Raw genomic sequence first — 17,609 nt, 5'->3', positions numbered from 1 at the left:
TGTAAATGACATCGTCCGAAGTTCGGGATCCGGTAGGATGGCTCCAGTTTAACAAGGGTATGTTGGCCAGCAGAGAAGGATCTTTGTAGCAAAATTAGGAAAGCCAATTCTAATATTAACTTTGATACTGGGAAAATGCTTATGTGAGTTTGGAAGGAGAGTTACATTCTAACCAACCACCAGAAGTATTGTTATTGTCCACATATTCTAAGTCAGAACCATCCAGAGTAGTGATGTTGGACGGGCGGCAGCTGCAGACTCAAGTCGCAGCCAGCGATAATGGGTTTGGAGAGCATGCATTTAGTTTTTACGGTATTTAGAGAAGCAATTGAGGCCACGAAAAAGCGAGATCTGCCTGTAGCTAATAACCTTCACGGTCGGATGTTATGGGCATTGAAGCTCGTCTGAGTTGTAACCACATGGTCCAAAGAAGGGCCAAAGTAGACCAGAATGGTGTCATTGCGTAGAGTTGGATCATTGAGAGAGAGGGACTATCACCCGAGCAGCAAGACGACATCATTGAAATTATTCATTATTTTATTGCACTTCATTTATAAAATGCTTTAAAAATAAAGTTCTTACTGGCACAATTCCTACTTTAAAACATCAAAGGAGGACAAAACAAAACGTAACTTTCTATTCGTGGAACGAACCCAACTATTGTAATATATTGAGACATTACTGTGTTGTGTCACTGTTTAATCTCCAGGAGAGAAATGACATGAGACTAGTGGAGGAGCGTTCGCCTAAAAAAGATGAAGGACATATGGGGGAATAAGATTTTCTGAGCTGAAAAAAAGAAATGCAAACAGTCAAGCCCGAGAGACAACCGAAATCATCCTGAGCTTGAAGAAAGGAGAATTCAGTAATTTTAAGAACAAGAGGCAATGAAAAAAACAAACGGTCACTACCATCTTTTTCAAACTGCTGACCTGATAAGACCGTCAACAAACCCTCCGCTTTCAGACCTTCGCAAAAGCAGCTAGACTGAGAACGAGGAAACCTGGAGCATATTACAGCTGGTCAGAACAAGTGTTAGGGTTGAATGTTATCTCCCCGTATTTACAAATGTTTCATCCCGAGAAAGAAATCACTTCGTTTCTCCCGCTGGGATAACCCGGTATTTCACGCCCCAAAAAACGAAAGTGTGATCAAAAGCATTATATAAAGCATATACTGTGAAATAGACCTATGTCTGGATTTGGATTAGAGCTTTAGATCAAAAACATCGATACCTAATCTGAGCTTGATAGCCATACATTAAAACATGTTATGAGCCCTACATTTAAATTATATTAAAGAGCCAAGAGCCCAGATGATGTGCCATTATCCAAAAACATGTATAGTTATAGCTAAATCTCTCTCGCTTTTCCCCCCCTTTTGTTGACCGTATTCTCCACCGGGGTGGTGAGCAGAGAATTAAGCCTAATAGAATATAACATGATTGGAAACGCACAGGATCATCTCGGGCTTGGGCTCTTTTAAATATAATTTAATGTAGGGCTCATAAAATGTATTTAATGTATGCTCATCAAGCTCAGTAGCATTTTGATCAAAGCTCTAATCAAATCCAGACATAGGTCTATTTACAGTATATGCTTTATAAGCTTTTGAATCACAACTTTCGTTTTTGGCGTGAAATACCGGGTTACCCGGGGAGAAAAGTGATTATTCTTCGGGATGAAACATTTGTAAAAATACGGGGAGAACATTCAACCCTAACACTGACCAGCTGTAATATCCCCCAGGTTTCCTCTCTCAGTCTCAGCTGCTTTCTGCTGAAGGTCTGAGCGGAGTTTGGTGATGGTCTTATACAGTCAGCAGTTCTGATGTCCATCCGTGTTTCTCACTTCCTCTTTTTAATACTGAATTCTCCTTCTTCAGCTCAGAGATGATTTTCTTCAACTCAGAATCTTCTTCCCCATCTTCAGTCTTTTTAGAGACCCTCCCCTCCACCTCATCCTCATTATTCCTCTCCTGAAGAGTAAACAGACACACACAGTAAGTCTCATTAATCAAACAATAGTTGGGTCGTTCCACGAATAGAGTACGTTTTGCCTCCTTTGATGTTTTAAGTAGAAATTGTGCACAAAATATCTAATTTTAAAAAGCATGTATATTAAATGAAGTGCATATAAAATTAATGAATACATCAATATGTCGCTCTTGCTGCTGGTGATCTTCTGATCCACCTCTACGCAGATGACACCATTCTGTATACTTCTGCCTCTTGGACACTATGTTAACAACCCTCCAGACGAGCTTCAATGCCATACAACTCTCCTTCCGTGGCCTCCAAATTGCTCTTAAATACAAGTAAAACTAAATGCATGCTCTTCAAACAATCGCTGCCTGCACCTCCCGCCGCCCGTCCAACATCGACTACTCTGGGATGGTTCTGACTTAGAATATGTGGACAACTACAAATACCCTGGTGTCTGGTTAGACTGTAAACTCTCCTTCCAAACTCACATCAAGCATTTCCAATCCAAAGTTAAATCTAGAATTGGCTTCTATTTGCAAACAAAGCATCCTCACTCATGCTGCCAAAACATACCCTTGTAAAACTGACCATCCTACCGATCCTCGACTTCGCGATGTCATTACAATAGCCAAATGCCCCAATACCCCTACTCAATAAATTGGATGCAGTCTATCACAGTGCCATCCGTTTTTCACCAAAGCCCATATACTACCCACCACTGCGACCTGTACTCTCTTTATTGGCTGGCCCTCGCTTCATACTCGTCGCCAAAACCCACTGGCTCCAGGTCATCTACAAGACCCTGCTATGTAAAGTCCCCCCTTATCTCAGCTCGCTGTCACCATAGCAGCACCCACCTGTAGCACGCCCCAGGATAATTCATCTCTCTTCACCTCCAAAACCATTCTTCCTTTGGCCACCTCTCCTTCCAGTTCCTGCTCCAATGACTGAAATGATCTACAAAATCTCTGAAACTGGAAACACTTACCCTCACTAGTTTAAGCACCAGCTGTCAGAGCAGCTCACAGAATACTTGCACCTGTACAAGCCCATCTAAATTTAGCCACAAACAACTACCTCTCCCCCTATTGATATTATTTATTTATTTAGCTCCTTTGCACCCCATTATTTCTATTCTCTACTTTGCACATCTTCCACTGCAAATCTACCATTCCAGTGTTTTACTTGCTATATTGATTTACTTGCCACCATGGCCTTTTTTTTGCCTTCACCTCCTTATCTCACCTCACTTGCTCACATTGTATATAAGACTTATTTTTCTACTGTATTATTGACTGTATGTTTGTTTTACTCCATGTGTAAACTCTGTGTTGTTGTATGTGTCAAACTACTTTGCTTTATCTTGCCAGGTCCAATTGTAAATGAGAACTTGTTCTCAACTTGCCTACCTGGTGAAAATAAAGGTGAAATAAATATAAATAAATAAATTCCTTTCACATTTCCACAAACTTTCAAAGTGTTTCCTTTGAAATAGTACCAATAATATGCCTACCTTGCTTCAGGCCTGAGTTACAGGCAGTTAGATTTGGTATGTCATTTTAGGTGAAAATTGAAAAAAAGAGCGGATTCTTAAGAGGTTATAACTTCTTATGTCCTGCGGCTTACCCCAAGAGACCACTTTTTTGGACAAGCTATGTTTTTAAAACCGCAATGTTTACATTCATTCTGATTATTTCTTTATGTTGATATCTTTCTTAGAACTATATTCCATGACGGAGTAATGCTGAGAGCACATTCACGTGCTATCGGAGCTCCTAGTCCCGGTGGAAATTTCACTTGAACAACCCTTCATGTCGGAATTACATGTGGGAAATTGTTGTTACTTGAGTTGTGACTTTCACTTTTTCAACCAAAAGATGATGACAAATCAGTTTTTGTCAATTCCAACCATGTCAATATTTTGATGTAACTAGTCTGACCATATTGTCAATGTTAAGCAAGCTAGCTAACTTTATTATTAGCATTGTTAGCTAGCTTATCAAGCAAGCTAGAATTGTATTGGTTAAAGAATTGTTACGACTTCAACATAATTTGAACACAAGCATGTCGTACTTGCCACTTCCCAGTTTCCTATTTTCCACGAGCATGTGAAGCAGCATGACTAAACTTGCCCCTCTCCCTTACCCCTGCCCTTACCCTGGCCCTTACCCTGGCCCTCTCCCTTACCCCTTCCCTTACCCCTGGCCCTCTCCCTTACCCCTGGCCCTTACTCCTGGCCCTCTCCCTTACCCCTCCCCCTTACCCCTGGCCCCTGCCCTCTCCCTTACTCCTGGTCCTTACCCTTACCTCTGGCCTCTCCCTTACCCCTCCCCTTACTCCTGCCCTCTCCTACCCCTGGCCTGTCCACAAGTGGATTTATGGACATTTAAGATAAAACATCAACCCTTAACTTTATTGGCACTTACTATAGTCATTTTATTTATTCACCCTTGTGATGGGAAAACATGATTATTGAAGTTATTCATGTGTCTTTATGACCGAATGCTAAAATGTAAAAACATCTACATTTCCAAATTCACTACCCAAAAGTACTCTATTGTGGAACACCCAGATAAGTGCTTGTAGTCATATCTAATATTATATTTCTAATGACAGTACCTCTTTGATCCTCTCTGTCTTTCCAGTGTTACCATGGTGCCTTTGTGTCCACCGTATCCAATGACATCGGCCAGGGTGTGTTCTCCGACAAGCTGGGATGGTAGTGCTGCCTGACTGAAGCTCGCAGTAGGAGACAGTGCAGGTCAAACAGGACTTAACCGCTCTCAGCTTCTGGCCAGAGCATATATCACATGCCACATCCACGGGCCCAGCATAGCTCAGAGCAGGGAGGCAGGACTGAAGCCTACCTGCTGGAGCTCCTGAGCACCTTGGCCAAGGCGCGTTAGTGTAGAGCACAGGCGTGGTTCTGAGATTCTTATTGCACTGGGGGCACACATAGTTCCCTGCATGGCCGGGCTGGGCCCAGTGTGTGCTGATACACTCCCTGCAGTAACTGTGTCCACAGGGAATGGAGACCGGGTCCCTCATCGCATCAGAACACAAAGGGCATCTGAAATGATGTACAGTCAGCAAACTGGCACTAAAGGAGAGAGAGAGAGAGAGAGAGAGAGAGAGAGAGAGAGAGAGAGAGAGAGAGAAGAGAGAAGAGAGAGAGAGAGAGAGAGAGAGAGAGAGAGAGAGAGAGAGAGAGAGAGAGAGAGAAGAGAGAGAGAGAGGAGAAAGAGACGGAGAGACAGAACAGAGACAGAGACAGAGACAGAGACAGAGACAGAGACAAGGACAACAGAGTTAACTGTGTATTGCCTTCCTCCAAAACGTCAACCTGGTTCACACCAAATAACATTATATTATATTTTTTCCGGTTCCTCCATGTCACATACGTTCCTCCATTCACGTTATATATACCATATGGATACGTTCCTCCATGTCACAATTGATATGAATACGTCCTCCATGTCACATGATATGATACGTTCCTCCATGTCACATAATTATGACTTCCTCTATGCTGCAAGGGGTAAGGGGGAGGGGTAAGGGAAAGGGGTAAGGGAGAGGGCCAGGGGTAAGGGCCAGGGGTAAGGGAGAGGGCCAGGGGTAAGGGAAAGGGGTAAGGGAGAGGGCCAGGGGTAAGGGCCAGGGGTAAGGGAGAGGGGCAAGTTTAGTCATTTTTTACCTTCATGCTGGCTTCACATGCTCGTGGAAAATAGGAAACTGGGAAGTGGCAAGTACGACATGCTTGTGTTCAAATTATGTTGAAGTCGTAACAATTCTTTAACCAATACAATTCTAGCTTGCTTGATAAGCTAGCTAACAATGCTAATAATAAAGTTAGCTAGCTTGCTTAACATTGACAATATGGTCAGACTAGTTACATCAAAATATTGACATGGTTGGAATTGWCAAAAACTGATTTGTCATCATCTTTTGGTTGAAAAAGTGAAAAGTCACAACTCAAGTAACAACAATTTCCCACATGTAATTCCGACATGAAGGGTTGTTCAAGTGAAATTTCCCACCGGGAMCTAGGAGCTCCGATAGCACGTGAATGTGGCATCAGCATTACTCCGTCATGGGAAATATAGTATTCTTTCTAAGWAAGATATCAACATAAAGAAATAATCAGAATKAATGTAAACATTGCGGTTTTAAAAACATAGCTTGTCCAAAAAAGTGGTCTCTTGGGGTAAGCCGCAGGACATAAGAAGTTATAACCTCTTAAGAATCCGCCTCTTTTTTTCAATTTTCACCTAAAATGACATACCCAAATCTAACTGCCTGTAACTCAGGCCCTGAAGCAAGGGTAGGCATATTATTGGTACTATTTCAAAGGAAACACTTTTGAAAGTTGTGGAAATGTGTAAAAGAGATTTATTTATTTATTTATTCACCACTTTATTTCAACCAGGTTAGGCAAGTTGAGAACAAGTTCTCATTTACAATTGGCGACCTGGCAAGATAAACAAAGTATCGTTTGACACACATTACAACAACACATAGTTTTACACATGGAGTAAAACAAACATACAGTCAATAATACAGTAGAAAAATAAGTCTTAATATACAATGTGAGCAAGTGAGGTGAGATAAGGGAGGTGAAGGCAAAAAAAAAGGCCATGGTGGCAAAGTAAATCCAATATAGCAAGTAAACACTGGAATGGTAGATTTGCAGTGGAAGAATGTGCAAAGTAGAGATAGAAATAATGGGGTGCAAAGGAGCTAAATAAATAAATAAATACAATAGGGGGAGAGGTAGTTGTTTGGGCTAAATTTAGATGGGCTATGTACAGGTGCAGTAATCTGTGAGCTGCTCTGGACAGCTGGTGCTTAAAAATAGTGAGGGGAGATAAGTGTTTCCAGTTTCAGAGATCTTTTGTAGATCATTTCAGTCATTGGCAGCAGAGAACTGGAAGGAGAGGTGGCCAAAGGAAGAATTGGTTTTGGAGGTGACCAGAGAGATTAACCTGCTGGAGCGCGTGCTACAGGTGGGTGCTGCTATGGTGACCAGCGAGCTGAGATAAGGGGGGACTTTACCTAGCAGGGTCTTGTAGATGACCTGGAGCCAGTGGGTTTTGGCGACGAGTATGAAGCGAGGGCCAGCCAATGAGAGAGTACAGGTCGCAGTGGTGGGTAGTATATGGGGCTTTGGTGACAAAACGGATGGCACTGTGATAGACTGCATCCAGTTTGCTGTGTAGAGTGTTGGAGGCTATTTTGAAAATGACATCACTTAAGTCAAGGATCGGTAGAATAGTCAGTTTTACGAGGGTATGTTCGGCAGCGTGAGTGAAGGAGGCTTTGTTGCAAAATAGGAAGCCAATTCTAGATTTAACTTTGGATTGGAAATGCTTGATGTGAGTTTGGAAGGAGAGTTTACAGTCTAACCAGACACCAGGGTATTTGTAGTTGTCCACATATTCTAAGTCAGAACCATCCAGAGTAGTGATGTTGGACGGGCGGGCGGGCAGGTGCAGGCAGCGATTGGTTGAAGAGCATGCATTTAGTTTTACTTGTATTTAAGAGCAATTGGAGGCCACGGAAGGAGAGTTGTATGGCATTGAAGCTCGTCTGGAGGGTTGTTAACACAGTGTCCAAAGAAGGGCCAGAAGTATACAGAATGGTGTCATCTGCGTAGAGGTGGATCAGAGACTCACCAGCAGCAAGAGCGACATCATTGATGTATTCATTATTTTATATGCACTTCATTTAATATAACATGCTTTTAAAATTAGATATTTGTGCACAATTTCTACTTAAAACATCAAAGGGAGGCAAAACGTACTCTATTCGTGGAACGACCCAACTATTGTTGATATAATGAGACTTACTGTGTGTGTCCTGTTTACTCTTCAGGAGAGGAATAATGAGGATGAGGTGGAGGGGAGCGTCTCTAAAAAGATGAAGATGGGGGAAGAAGATTCTGAGCTGAAGAAAATCATCTCTGAGCTGAAGAAGGAGAATTCAGTATTAAAACAAGAGGCAAGTGAGAAACAACGGATGGACATCAGAACTGCTGACCTGTATAAGACCATCAACAAACTCCGCTCAGACCTTCAGCAGAAAGCAGCTGAGACTGAGAGAGGAAACCTGGAGGATATTACAGCTGGTCAGTGTTAGGGTTGAATGTTCTCCCCGTATTTTACAAATGTTTCATCCCGAGAATAAATCACTTTTCTCCCGGGTAACCCGGTATTTCACGCCAAAAACGAAAGTGTGATTCAAAAGCATTATAAAGCATATACTGTAAATAGACCTATGTCTGGATTTGATTAGAGCTTTGATCAAAAATGCTACCTGAGCTTGATGAGCCATACATTAAATACATTTTATGAGCCCTACATTAAATTATATTTAAAGAGCCCAAGCCCAGATGATTGTGCCGTTATCCAATACATGTATATTTATAGGCTAATGCAGGCTATGAACGACAGAAAAACCTAAAAGCCCATAGATGTAGCTAGCTATATACTCTCTTGGATAAATACATGAAACTAGCTCCAGTAGGCTAATCTATTTGAGTGTGAACTGTATTACTGTACTGTGTTGTATTATACTGTATTATATGGACTGGAATTACGCACATTGTTCAAACCATGATAAAACAGGGAGAGAACATGCGATTCTGGTACAGCACATGCGGCCTACAAAGTTACAGGTACAGGCTAGCGAATTTGATTTTTCTTTTGAAATATAGTAGGGCCTATTTGTATAATTAGTAAGCTGACGCATATCATCTACCTTTCATAATACACTACATGGTCAAAAGTATGTAGACACCTGCTCGTAGAACATCTCATTCAAAAATCATGAGCATTAATATGGGGTTGGTCCCCCCTCTGCTGCTATAACAGCCTTCACTCTTCTAGGAAGGCTTTCCACTAGCTGTTGGAACATTGCTGCAGAGACTTGCATCCATTAACCCAGAARAGCATTAGTGGGGTCGAACGCTGATGTTGGGCGACTAGGCCTGGCTCTCAGTCCTCCCAAAGATATTCGATGGGGTTGAGGTTAGAGCTCTGTGCAGGCCAGTCAAGTTTTTCCACACTGATCTCGACAAACCGTTTCTGTATGGACTTATTGGGGCATTGGGGCAGGTAGCGTTCTCCTGGCATCCGCCAAACCCAGATTTGTCTGTCGGACTACCAGATGGTGAAGCGTGATTCATCACTCCAGAGAACACGTTTCCACTGCTCCAGAGTTCAATGGCAGCGAGCTTTACACCACTCCAGCCGAAGATTGGCATTGCGCATGGTGATCTTATGCTTGTGTGCGGCTGCTCTGCCATGGAAACCCATTTCATGAAGCTCCCGACAAACAGTTATTGTGCCGACGACGTTGCTTCCAGAGGCTGTTTGGAACTTTGTAGTGAGTGTTGCAACCGAGGACAGGCGATTTCAGCACTTGGCAGTCCTGTTCTGTGAGCTTGTGTGGCCTACCACTTCACGCTGAGCCTTTGCTGCTCCTAGACGTTTCCATTTCACAATAACAGCACTTACAGTTGACCAGGCAGCTCTAGCAGGGCATAAATTTGATGAACTGACATGTTGGAAAGGTGGCATTTTATGACGGTGCCACATTGAAAGTCACTGAGCTCTTCAGTACGGGCCATTCTACTGCYAATGTTCGTCTACAGAGATTGCATGGCTGTGTGCACGATTTTATACACCTGGCAGCAATGGGTTTGGCTGAAATAGGTGAATCCACTAATTTGAAGGGGTGTCCACATCCTTATGGACATTTAGTGTATTTCCCCAAATGTTATTGGCCTCTTTCTCTCTCTGTTGTTGCTTCATCAATTAATTGCCTTCAACAGTTACATTTAATACGTTTCGTTGTCCTTATCTTAATCATTCTTGAATAATATAAGAATTAGATGCAGAAGGCTTTCACTTTTCTTCACGAAGACTGAATGGTTATGGATCTGAATAAATAACTGTTATAACCTACCGCCATTGCGCGTTTGCTCTTCTTTCAAACTACCCTTGAGTTCTATTGGCTGCTGTATTTAACATTCAGCAAACAAGAGCTTGCATCCCTCTTCGAATAGTCTATTGGTATAAGAAATGTAAAAAAAATGTCCAGCAGCCTATTCTAGTCTAGCTTTTCCTGCATGGGACTACAAGAGCTAAGGAGCGTTTTTTTAAGGAGAGAGGCAGGCGGAGCACAGGTGTGTGGAGACAGAGGCTCTTGCTCAATATGATGGGTTATTATAACCCATCATTAATTAATTAAATCTAAGGCTAGTTGAATTTAATACCTTGAAAGAGGTAGGCTAGGACATCTACAGTGCAATCGGGAAAGTATTCAGACCCCTTGACTTTTTCCACATTTTGTTACGTTACAGCCTTATTCTAAAATTGATTAAATAGTTCCCCCCCCCAATCTACACAAAATAACCCATAATGACAAAGCAAAAACAGGTTTAGACATCTTTGCAAATTTCTTAAAAAGAAAAAACGGAAATATGACATTTACATAAGTATTCAGACCCTTTACTCAGTACTTTGTTGAAACACCTTTGGCAGCAATTACAGCCTCGCGTCTTCTTGGGTATGACGCTGCAAGCTTGGCATACCTGTATTTGGGGAGTTTCTCCCATTCTTCTCTGCAGCTAATCTCAAACTCTGTCAAGTTGGATGGGGAGCGTTGCTGCACAGCTATTTTCAGATCTCCCCAGAGATGTTCAATCGBGTTCAAGTCCAGGCTCTGGCTGGGCCACTCAAGGACATTCAGAGACTTGTCCCGAAGCCACTCCTGCGTTGTCTTGGCTGTGTGCATAGGGTCATTGTCCTGTTGGAAGGTAAACCTTTGCCCCAGTCTGAGGTCCTGAGTGCTCTAGAGTAGGTTTTAATCAAGGATCTCTCTTTACTTTGCTCCGTTCATCTTTCCCTCAATCCTGACTAGTCTACCAGTCCCTGCCGCTGATAAACACCCCCACAGCATGATGCTGCCACCACCATGCTTCACTGTAGGGATGGTGCCAGGTTTCCTCCAGACGTGACACTTGGCATTCAGGCCAAAGAGTTCAATCTTGGTTTCATCAGATCAGAGAATCTTGTATCTCATGGTCTGAGAGTCTTTAGGTGCCTTTTGGCAAACTTCAAGCTGGTTATCATGTGCCTTTTACTGAGAAGTGGCTTCTGCCTGGCCACTCTACCATAAAGGCTTGATTGGTGGAGTGCTGCAGAGATGGTTGTCCTTCTGGAAGGTTCTCCCATCTCCACAGAGGAACTCTGGAGCTCTGTCAGAGTGACCATCGGGTTTTTGGTCACCTCCCTCACCAAAAGGCCTTTCTCCCCATATTGCTCAGTTTGGCCGGGCGGCCAGCTCTAGGAAGAGTCTTGGCCTCCATCGTTCAATTTAAGAATGATGGAGGCCACTGTATTCTTGGGGACGTTCAATGCTGCAGACATTGTTTTGGTACCCTTCCCCAGATCTGTGCCTAGACACAATCCTGTCTCGGGGCTCTACAGACAATTCCTTAGACTTCATGGCTTGTTTTTTTTCTCTGACATGCACTGTCAACTATGGGACCTTATATAGACAGGTGTTTGCCTTTCCAAATCATGTCCAATCAATTGAATTTACCACAGGTGGACACCAATCAAGTTGTAGAAACATCTAAAGGATGATCAATGGAAACACGATRCACCTGCTCTCAATTTCGATTCTTATAGTAAAGGGTCTGAATACTTATGTAAATACGTTTGCAAAAATGTCTAATAACCTGTTTTCGCTTTGTCATTATGGGGTATTGTTTGTTGATTGATGAGAGAAAAAAGTGATTTAGTCAATTTTAGAATATGGCTGTAACGTAACAACATTTGGAAAAAGTCAAGGGGTATTAATACTTTCCAAATGCAATGTATATATCTGGGATGGGATATATATCAATCTACAACAGGATGATCTATTTTGGATGCAATTAGAATGGAATTGATAGAGAGAGAAAGATGCTGAGATAGGTTGTCTGTCCCCACCCTGAGATGGGTTGTCTGTCCCCACCCTGAGATAGGTTGTCTGTCCCCACCCTTGAGATAGGTTGTCTGTCCCCACCCTGAGATAGGTTTGTTCTGTTCCACCCTGAGATAGGTTGTCTGTCCCCACCCTGAGATAGGTTGTCTGTCCCCACCCTGAGATAGGTTGTCTGTCCCCACCCTGAGATAGGTTGTCTGTCCCCACCCTGAGATAGGGTTGTCTGTCCCCACCCTGAGATAGGTTGTCTGTCCCCACCCTGAGATAGGTTGTCTGTCCCCACCCTGAGATAGGTTGTCTGTTCCCACCCTGAGATAGGTTGTCTGTTCCCACCCTGAGATAGGTTGTCTGTCCCCACCCTGAGATAGGTGTCTGTGTCCCACCCTGAGATAGTTGTCTGTCCCCACCCTGAGATAGGTTGTCTGTCCCCACCCTGAGATAGGCTGTCTGTCCCCACCCTGAGCATTGATGATTCATCATGCAGAGGCCATAGAGAAGCCAGATGTAGACATGGCATATATTTAACAGTTCCATTTCACGCCATGCTGTTCATACAAATAATTTATTAGAATTGACCGGTTTCTCGCTGTTATTTTTCCCAGGAAAAGGGAGTGGTTTTAGGCAGCAAATCCCAGTAAATCTCGGTGTCTCCCGCAATCAACTTTAGTCAGTGTGACACTGATGCTACCAGAATGACAGTTATATATTTCTGAAGTAAAGAAGATAGTATTATCAACATGTCTCCTTGTGAGGACTATTGTCTCATATCTTACTGTTCTCTCCCATGTGGTCTCCCAGGCTGGGTGGAGGTGCCAGCTCTGGGACGGCCCATTCACCCTGGAATGCTGTATGACTGTTGCTCTGAGTCCTTCACTCCAGGTAACTCTACATTTAATCTGCACCGATTATGTTCAGAATTATTATGTGATTATAGGGATAGTGGAATGGATGAGAATAATATAAATGTCTTGGAGAATATGGGATTATATTCAATTATAATACTGTACATTACATTTTCACTCCCTTCAGACTTCTTGTGTGACTCAGACAATAAGATAAAAGGGAAATTATCCCTGCCGTTCCCGTTCACTGAGACCAAGGTAATAGAGACAGACTCTCTGCAGGAGAGGTTCAGAGCTCTGGGACTGGATCAGCCAATCAGAACCAGTTTCCTGTCTGGACTGGTGGATGTGGGAGGAGCTGCAGAGTATCTAAACCATCCTCTCCTGCACAAAGGCGACTATGTGACTCTGCACTACAAGAGAACCACCCGACTGGATCAGCTGACTTCCTTCCTGTTAGAGAAGGTGAGGCGTCCTGAAGTGATTCAGCAGCAAACAGCCACACACGTGGTCATGGCTGTGACATATGGAACTCAGGCCTTCATCGTTTGTAAGACAAACAGAACATGGACCATGAGCAAAGTTATCAATAAACTGAAGAAAATGATCCAACTTCTCACAGCTGAGGACGGAGCTGCTCAACTAGCTAAATCTTCTGGTCTCACCTGTACCTACTACGGAGATCTTGAGACAAATAGAGGTGATAGAGAGATAACTGATCTCTGTGAGTCCTTCCCTAAGCTGCTGGGGCCCAGTGGAGAGAAGGATGTTCCTCTGAGAGTTTGGCTCTGCCCTCTGAAGAACCTGTACCCTGCAGCACCCTGTGTGAGGGAGATCAGTGAAGACCTACAGTCCAGGGTAGAGAGAGAAATGGAACACTACAGATGCACAGGCACAAGGTGTGAGGAGATAGTAAAGCATGAGTGGGTCAGTAAAGTTCAGGACCTGAAGGATAAATTGATCAATTTTATAGATCTCATTCAACAGTACCTAGCTCAACTGCAGAAACTCATGGGTAGAGTTTTGGTGTCTGTGAGGTCAGGAGTGCAGGACGAGAAAGCTGTTGAAGAAGAGATGAAAGGTCATGATCTGTCCCCGTTCAGAATGGAGGCAACAGAACAGTGGCTGGATGACAAACAGGCTGAGCTGAAGTTCCTTGAATCTCTTGACTCTAAAATCAGATCTAAGATGGTGTCTATAGACCAGCTGCAAAAAGTAATTAGTAATTCAAAGACAGACACTGTGGTGTGTTTCACTCTCACCTCTCTGGGTGAAACAGACCTGTATCTCTCATCCCTGAAGCAGCATCTTGACAACCTACAGACATACTCACAGACCAGGCCTGGTCACCGCTACCAGCACATTCAACCCTGGTTCAAGTCTGAGGAGAACAAGGAGAGAGTAACAACGGCAGCTAGAGCTTTTCTTGATTTCATTAAGGTCACCAAGAAACTCAAGTTCGTTGCAACCTCCATTCCAGATGATTCTACTCCTGGAGCCTCCATCCGTCTCTACCAGGGAGGCAGGTTAGTGAACTCTGACTATGAAGCTGTGTCAAAGCCTGAGACTGTTAAGGTAGTAGACACACGGCAGAGTAGTGTGACCCTCCGCTTATCCCCGTCAAAGACTGGACACACTGACAGGTTCAGAGTGGAGTACAGACCTGTCAGACCTGACCTGTTTTTTCTCCATGAGGAGAAGAACTGGAGAAGCATGACGACCGGAGAAAATGGGGAAGCCTTTGTGATATCAGGCCTGGAGAGAGATACACAGTACCAGATCAGACACAGAGCAGAGGACAGGGCAGGAGAGAGTGAGTTCAGTGACATCACTGTGACAGAGACTGGGTCAGGGTCTGAGCCTGGGCGTCCGGTAGTCCAGTCAGCCGACAGAAACTCGGTCAGTCTGACCTGGAGAAGACCAGCGGAGGCTGCAGAGGGACGGCCTGTGCTCCACTACAGACTGGAGTACAGAGAGGAGGGACAGGACGAGTGGGTCATACTGCTAACAGACGGGGACGAGTGTGTGTACTCCCTAACACCCACACACACCTCTTGCAGAGTCAGAGTGTGTGCCATCTATAGAGAGGGAGACATGAGTGAACCCAGCAAGGAAACAGTCATCCCACTGGCAGGTACGGTTATTTTGAGTATTATATTATTCATACTTCAGAATGACATTTGGCTCTGCGCCTGTTCCAAAATATAGTAAACCATAATGTTGTATCTCAAATCAGATTTTTCCTTTCCTATCTATAGTGACATTTGTGATCGTGGTCATTGTTGTTCCTCTCCACAGCTGATGTGACTCTGGACCCTGATACAGCTCACTGTGAGTTGATCCTGTCTGATAATGGGAGGAGAGTGACAGCAGGAAAAAATAGGAAGGTTCCTAATAATCCACAGAGATTTGATGGGTGGTCCTGTATCCTGGGGAAGGAGGGCTTCCGCTCAGGACGACACTTCTGGCACGTGGAGGTGAATATTGAGGTGGAGGCAAGTTGGGCTGTAGGAGTGACCAGGGAGTCTGCTGAAAGGAAAGGATGGTTCTCTTTCTCTCCAAATGAAGGTTACTGGTGTCTAAGTAAACCTTCTTGTAGTTCCACCCTGTGTGTCTACAAGACCAACCTCCCCTGGCCCTCTAACCTCAAAGTGTTGGATGTGTGTGTGGATATTGAGGAGAGGTGGGTCTCCTTCTACAACGCCGTGTCCAGGAGTCACGTCTACACCATCACTGACATGGTCTTCACTAAGGGAGAGAGGATCTACCCACTGTTTAGAACTTATGGAAGAGATAAAGGCCTTGTGATCCAGGAGCTGAAATAGATTTCCAGGCATCATAAGAACCCTTGAATAGCAAGGTGGGCAGTCATCCAAAGAGCAGACAACATTAGAGGTTCAGGGTGCATCCTAATTATCTCCCCTTTCTCCCATAGTGTGCACTTGCTTACGCACCTTCACTGATTTGAAAGAAAATGACTGATATAAGAAATATGGTGGAAACTAACTCCCACTAGCACATGACTCCACCGATCCAAAATATCAATGGGGAGTAATGAACGAGTGCACACTTCAGGAGGAAGGAGAGATTATTGGGACACACACTCAGCGTGTGTGACGTTCTGATGTGTTTTATGTAATTCCATAATCACACACAGGTGCTGTGCCTCCCTCTAGTGGCTGGTGTCTGCATCACATATGTTTTCCAATGAATAGAAATGCTCCAGGGGGTCAGCAACGGGCGCCAAAACGGCCCGCAGTGATTTCTTGGCCCCCCAAGTTTTTCTTTTAAGAATTGGGGGGGTAGATCAGCTTTAATACTGCAGATAGATTGTTGCTTCCATCAATGTAATTGTCTGCATCATTTCCAATCCCCCATATATTTTTGGGGTAAATATACATATAAATATACATACATATATTTTTTTACATATATTTTCCTTTATTATTTTCCCCTAACCCTACCACACATCCCCTAATTGGAGTAAACTTATAGACAACAGCACTTAGGCTACTTTCAGCTTATACATACTATATACATTTTACTGACACAGTATATTTTACATTAGTTATCTTTTGTTTGTTTTTAAATCTCATCTTTCAGCTACCATCAACCTCTCATCTATCTCTGAAGACCATCCAGTTTGATAATTTTTTGGTCCATATATTTTTAACTGTGCTGTTTCACAAAAGTTCTGAACATACATGTATATACAGTACCAGTCAAAAGTTCACACACACACACACACACCTACACATTCAAGGTTTTTTCTTTATTTGTACTATTTTCTACATTGTAGTATAATAGTGAAGACATCCAAACTATGAAATAACACATATGGAATCATGTAGTAACCAAAAAAGTGTTATATTTTATTTTTATTACATTTTTTAGATTCTTTTAAGTAGTCACCCTTTGCTTTGATGACAGCTTGCACTGTCTTGGCATTCTCTTAACCAGCTTCACCTGGAATGCTTTTCCAACAGTCTTGAAGGAGTTCCCACGTATGCTGAGCACTTGTTGGCTGTTTGAGAGAATGCCGAGAGTGTGCAAAGCTTTAATCAAGGCAAAGGGTAGCTACTTTGAATAATATCAAATATCAAATATATTTAGATTTTTTTAACACTTTTTTGGTTACTACATGATTCCATATGTGTTATTTCATAGTGTTGATGTCTTCACTATTATTCTACAACGTAGAAAATAGTAAAAATAAAGAAAAACACTTGAATGAGTAGGTGTGTCCAAACTTTTGACTGGTACTGTACATTTTACAGACATATTTACGGTATATTACAATGTTGTTTTTAATCCCACCCTTCAGCTTAACCCCTCCCATCTATCTCTTAACACAATCCATTTTTTATTTCAATTTGCCATATATTTTCCAACTGTGCTGTGATGTTTCACAAAAGTTCTGAACCTTTCTATTCTCATAGTTTCTAGATGGCACAGCTGTCAATGTTTTGGTCCTTAAATGCAACTGGTATACTTTTTTTATTTATCACAATTTTCTTTAACCAAATTTGGTCTTTAATGCAGGGCCGACAGACAAGTTCCTTACTTTTTCCCACTTCCACTTTCCTTTTCCATTTTTGTGGTAATATTGCAATTCATTGGTTGTAATTTTGGGTAGAGCAAACATTTTCATATATTTTTGTTAGCTGCATGTGTGACAGCTCCACCAGTCTTATTTATGATATAATTTACAATGATTATACCTTTTTTAAATATTTTTTTTATAATGTTTTTTTAATCAATTACTATGTTTGAGTTAACCACTATTTGTT

At 42.8% G+C, this 17,609-nt stretch overlaps 1 protein-coding gene across 1 annotated transcript; it reads left to right on the top strand.

The window, feature by feature from the left end:
• Positions 1-7,859: 7,859 nt before the first annotated feature.
• LOC111961938 (stonustoxin subunit alpha) lies at positions 7,860-15,723 on the top strand. The gene is made up of 4 exons (XM_023984633.2): positions 7,860-8,108; positions 12,776-12,856; positions 13,007-14,953; positions 15,118-15,723. The coding sequence occupies exons 1-4, from the start codon at positions 7,901-7,903 to the stop codon at positions 15,642-15,644; spliced, it is 2,763 nt and encodes a 920-aa protein (XP_023840401.1). The 5' UTR covers positions 7,860-7,900; the 3' UTR covers positions 15,645-15,723.
• Positions 15,724-17,609: the final 1,886 nt, after the last annotated feature.

The sequence above is a fragment of the Salvelinus sp. IW2-2015 genome, linkage group LG4q.1:29, assembly GCF_002910315.2.
Source record: "Salvelinus sp. IW2-2015 linkage group LG4q.1:29, ASM291031v2, whole genome shotgun sequence".
In the NCBI taxonomy this organism is placed as follows: Eukaryota; Metazoa; Chordata; class Actinopteri; order Salmoniformes; family Salmonidae; genus Salvelinus; species Salvelinus sp. IW2-2015.
This window is presented reverse-complemented; position numbering and strand designations above follow the sequence as displayed.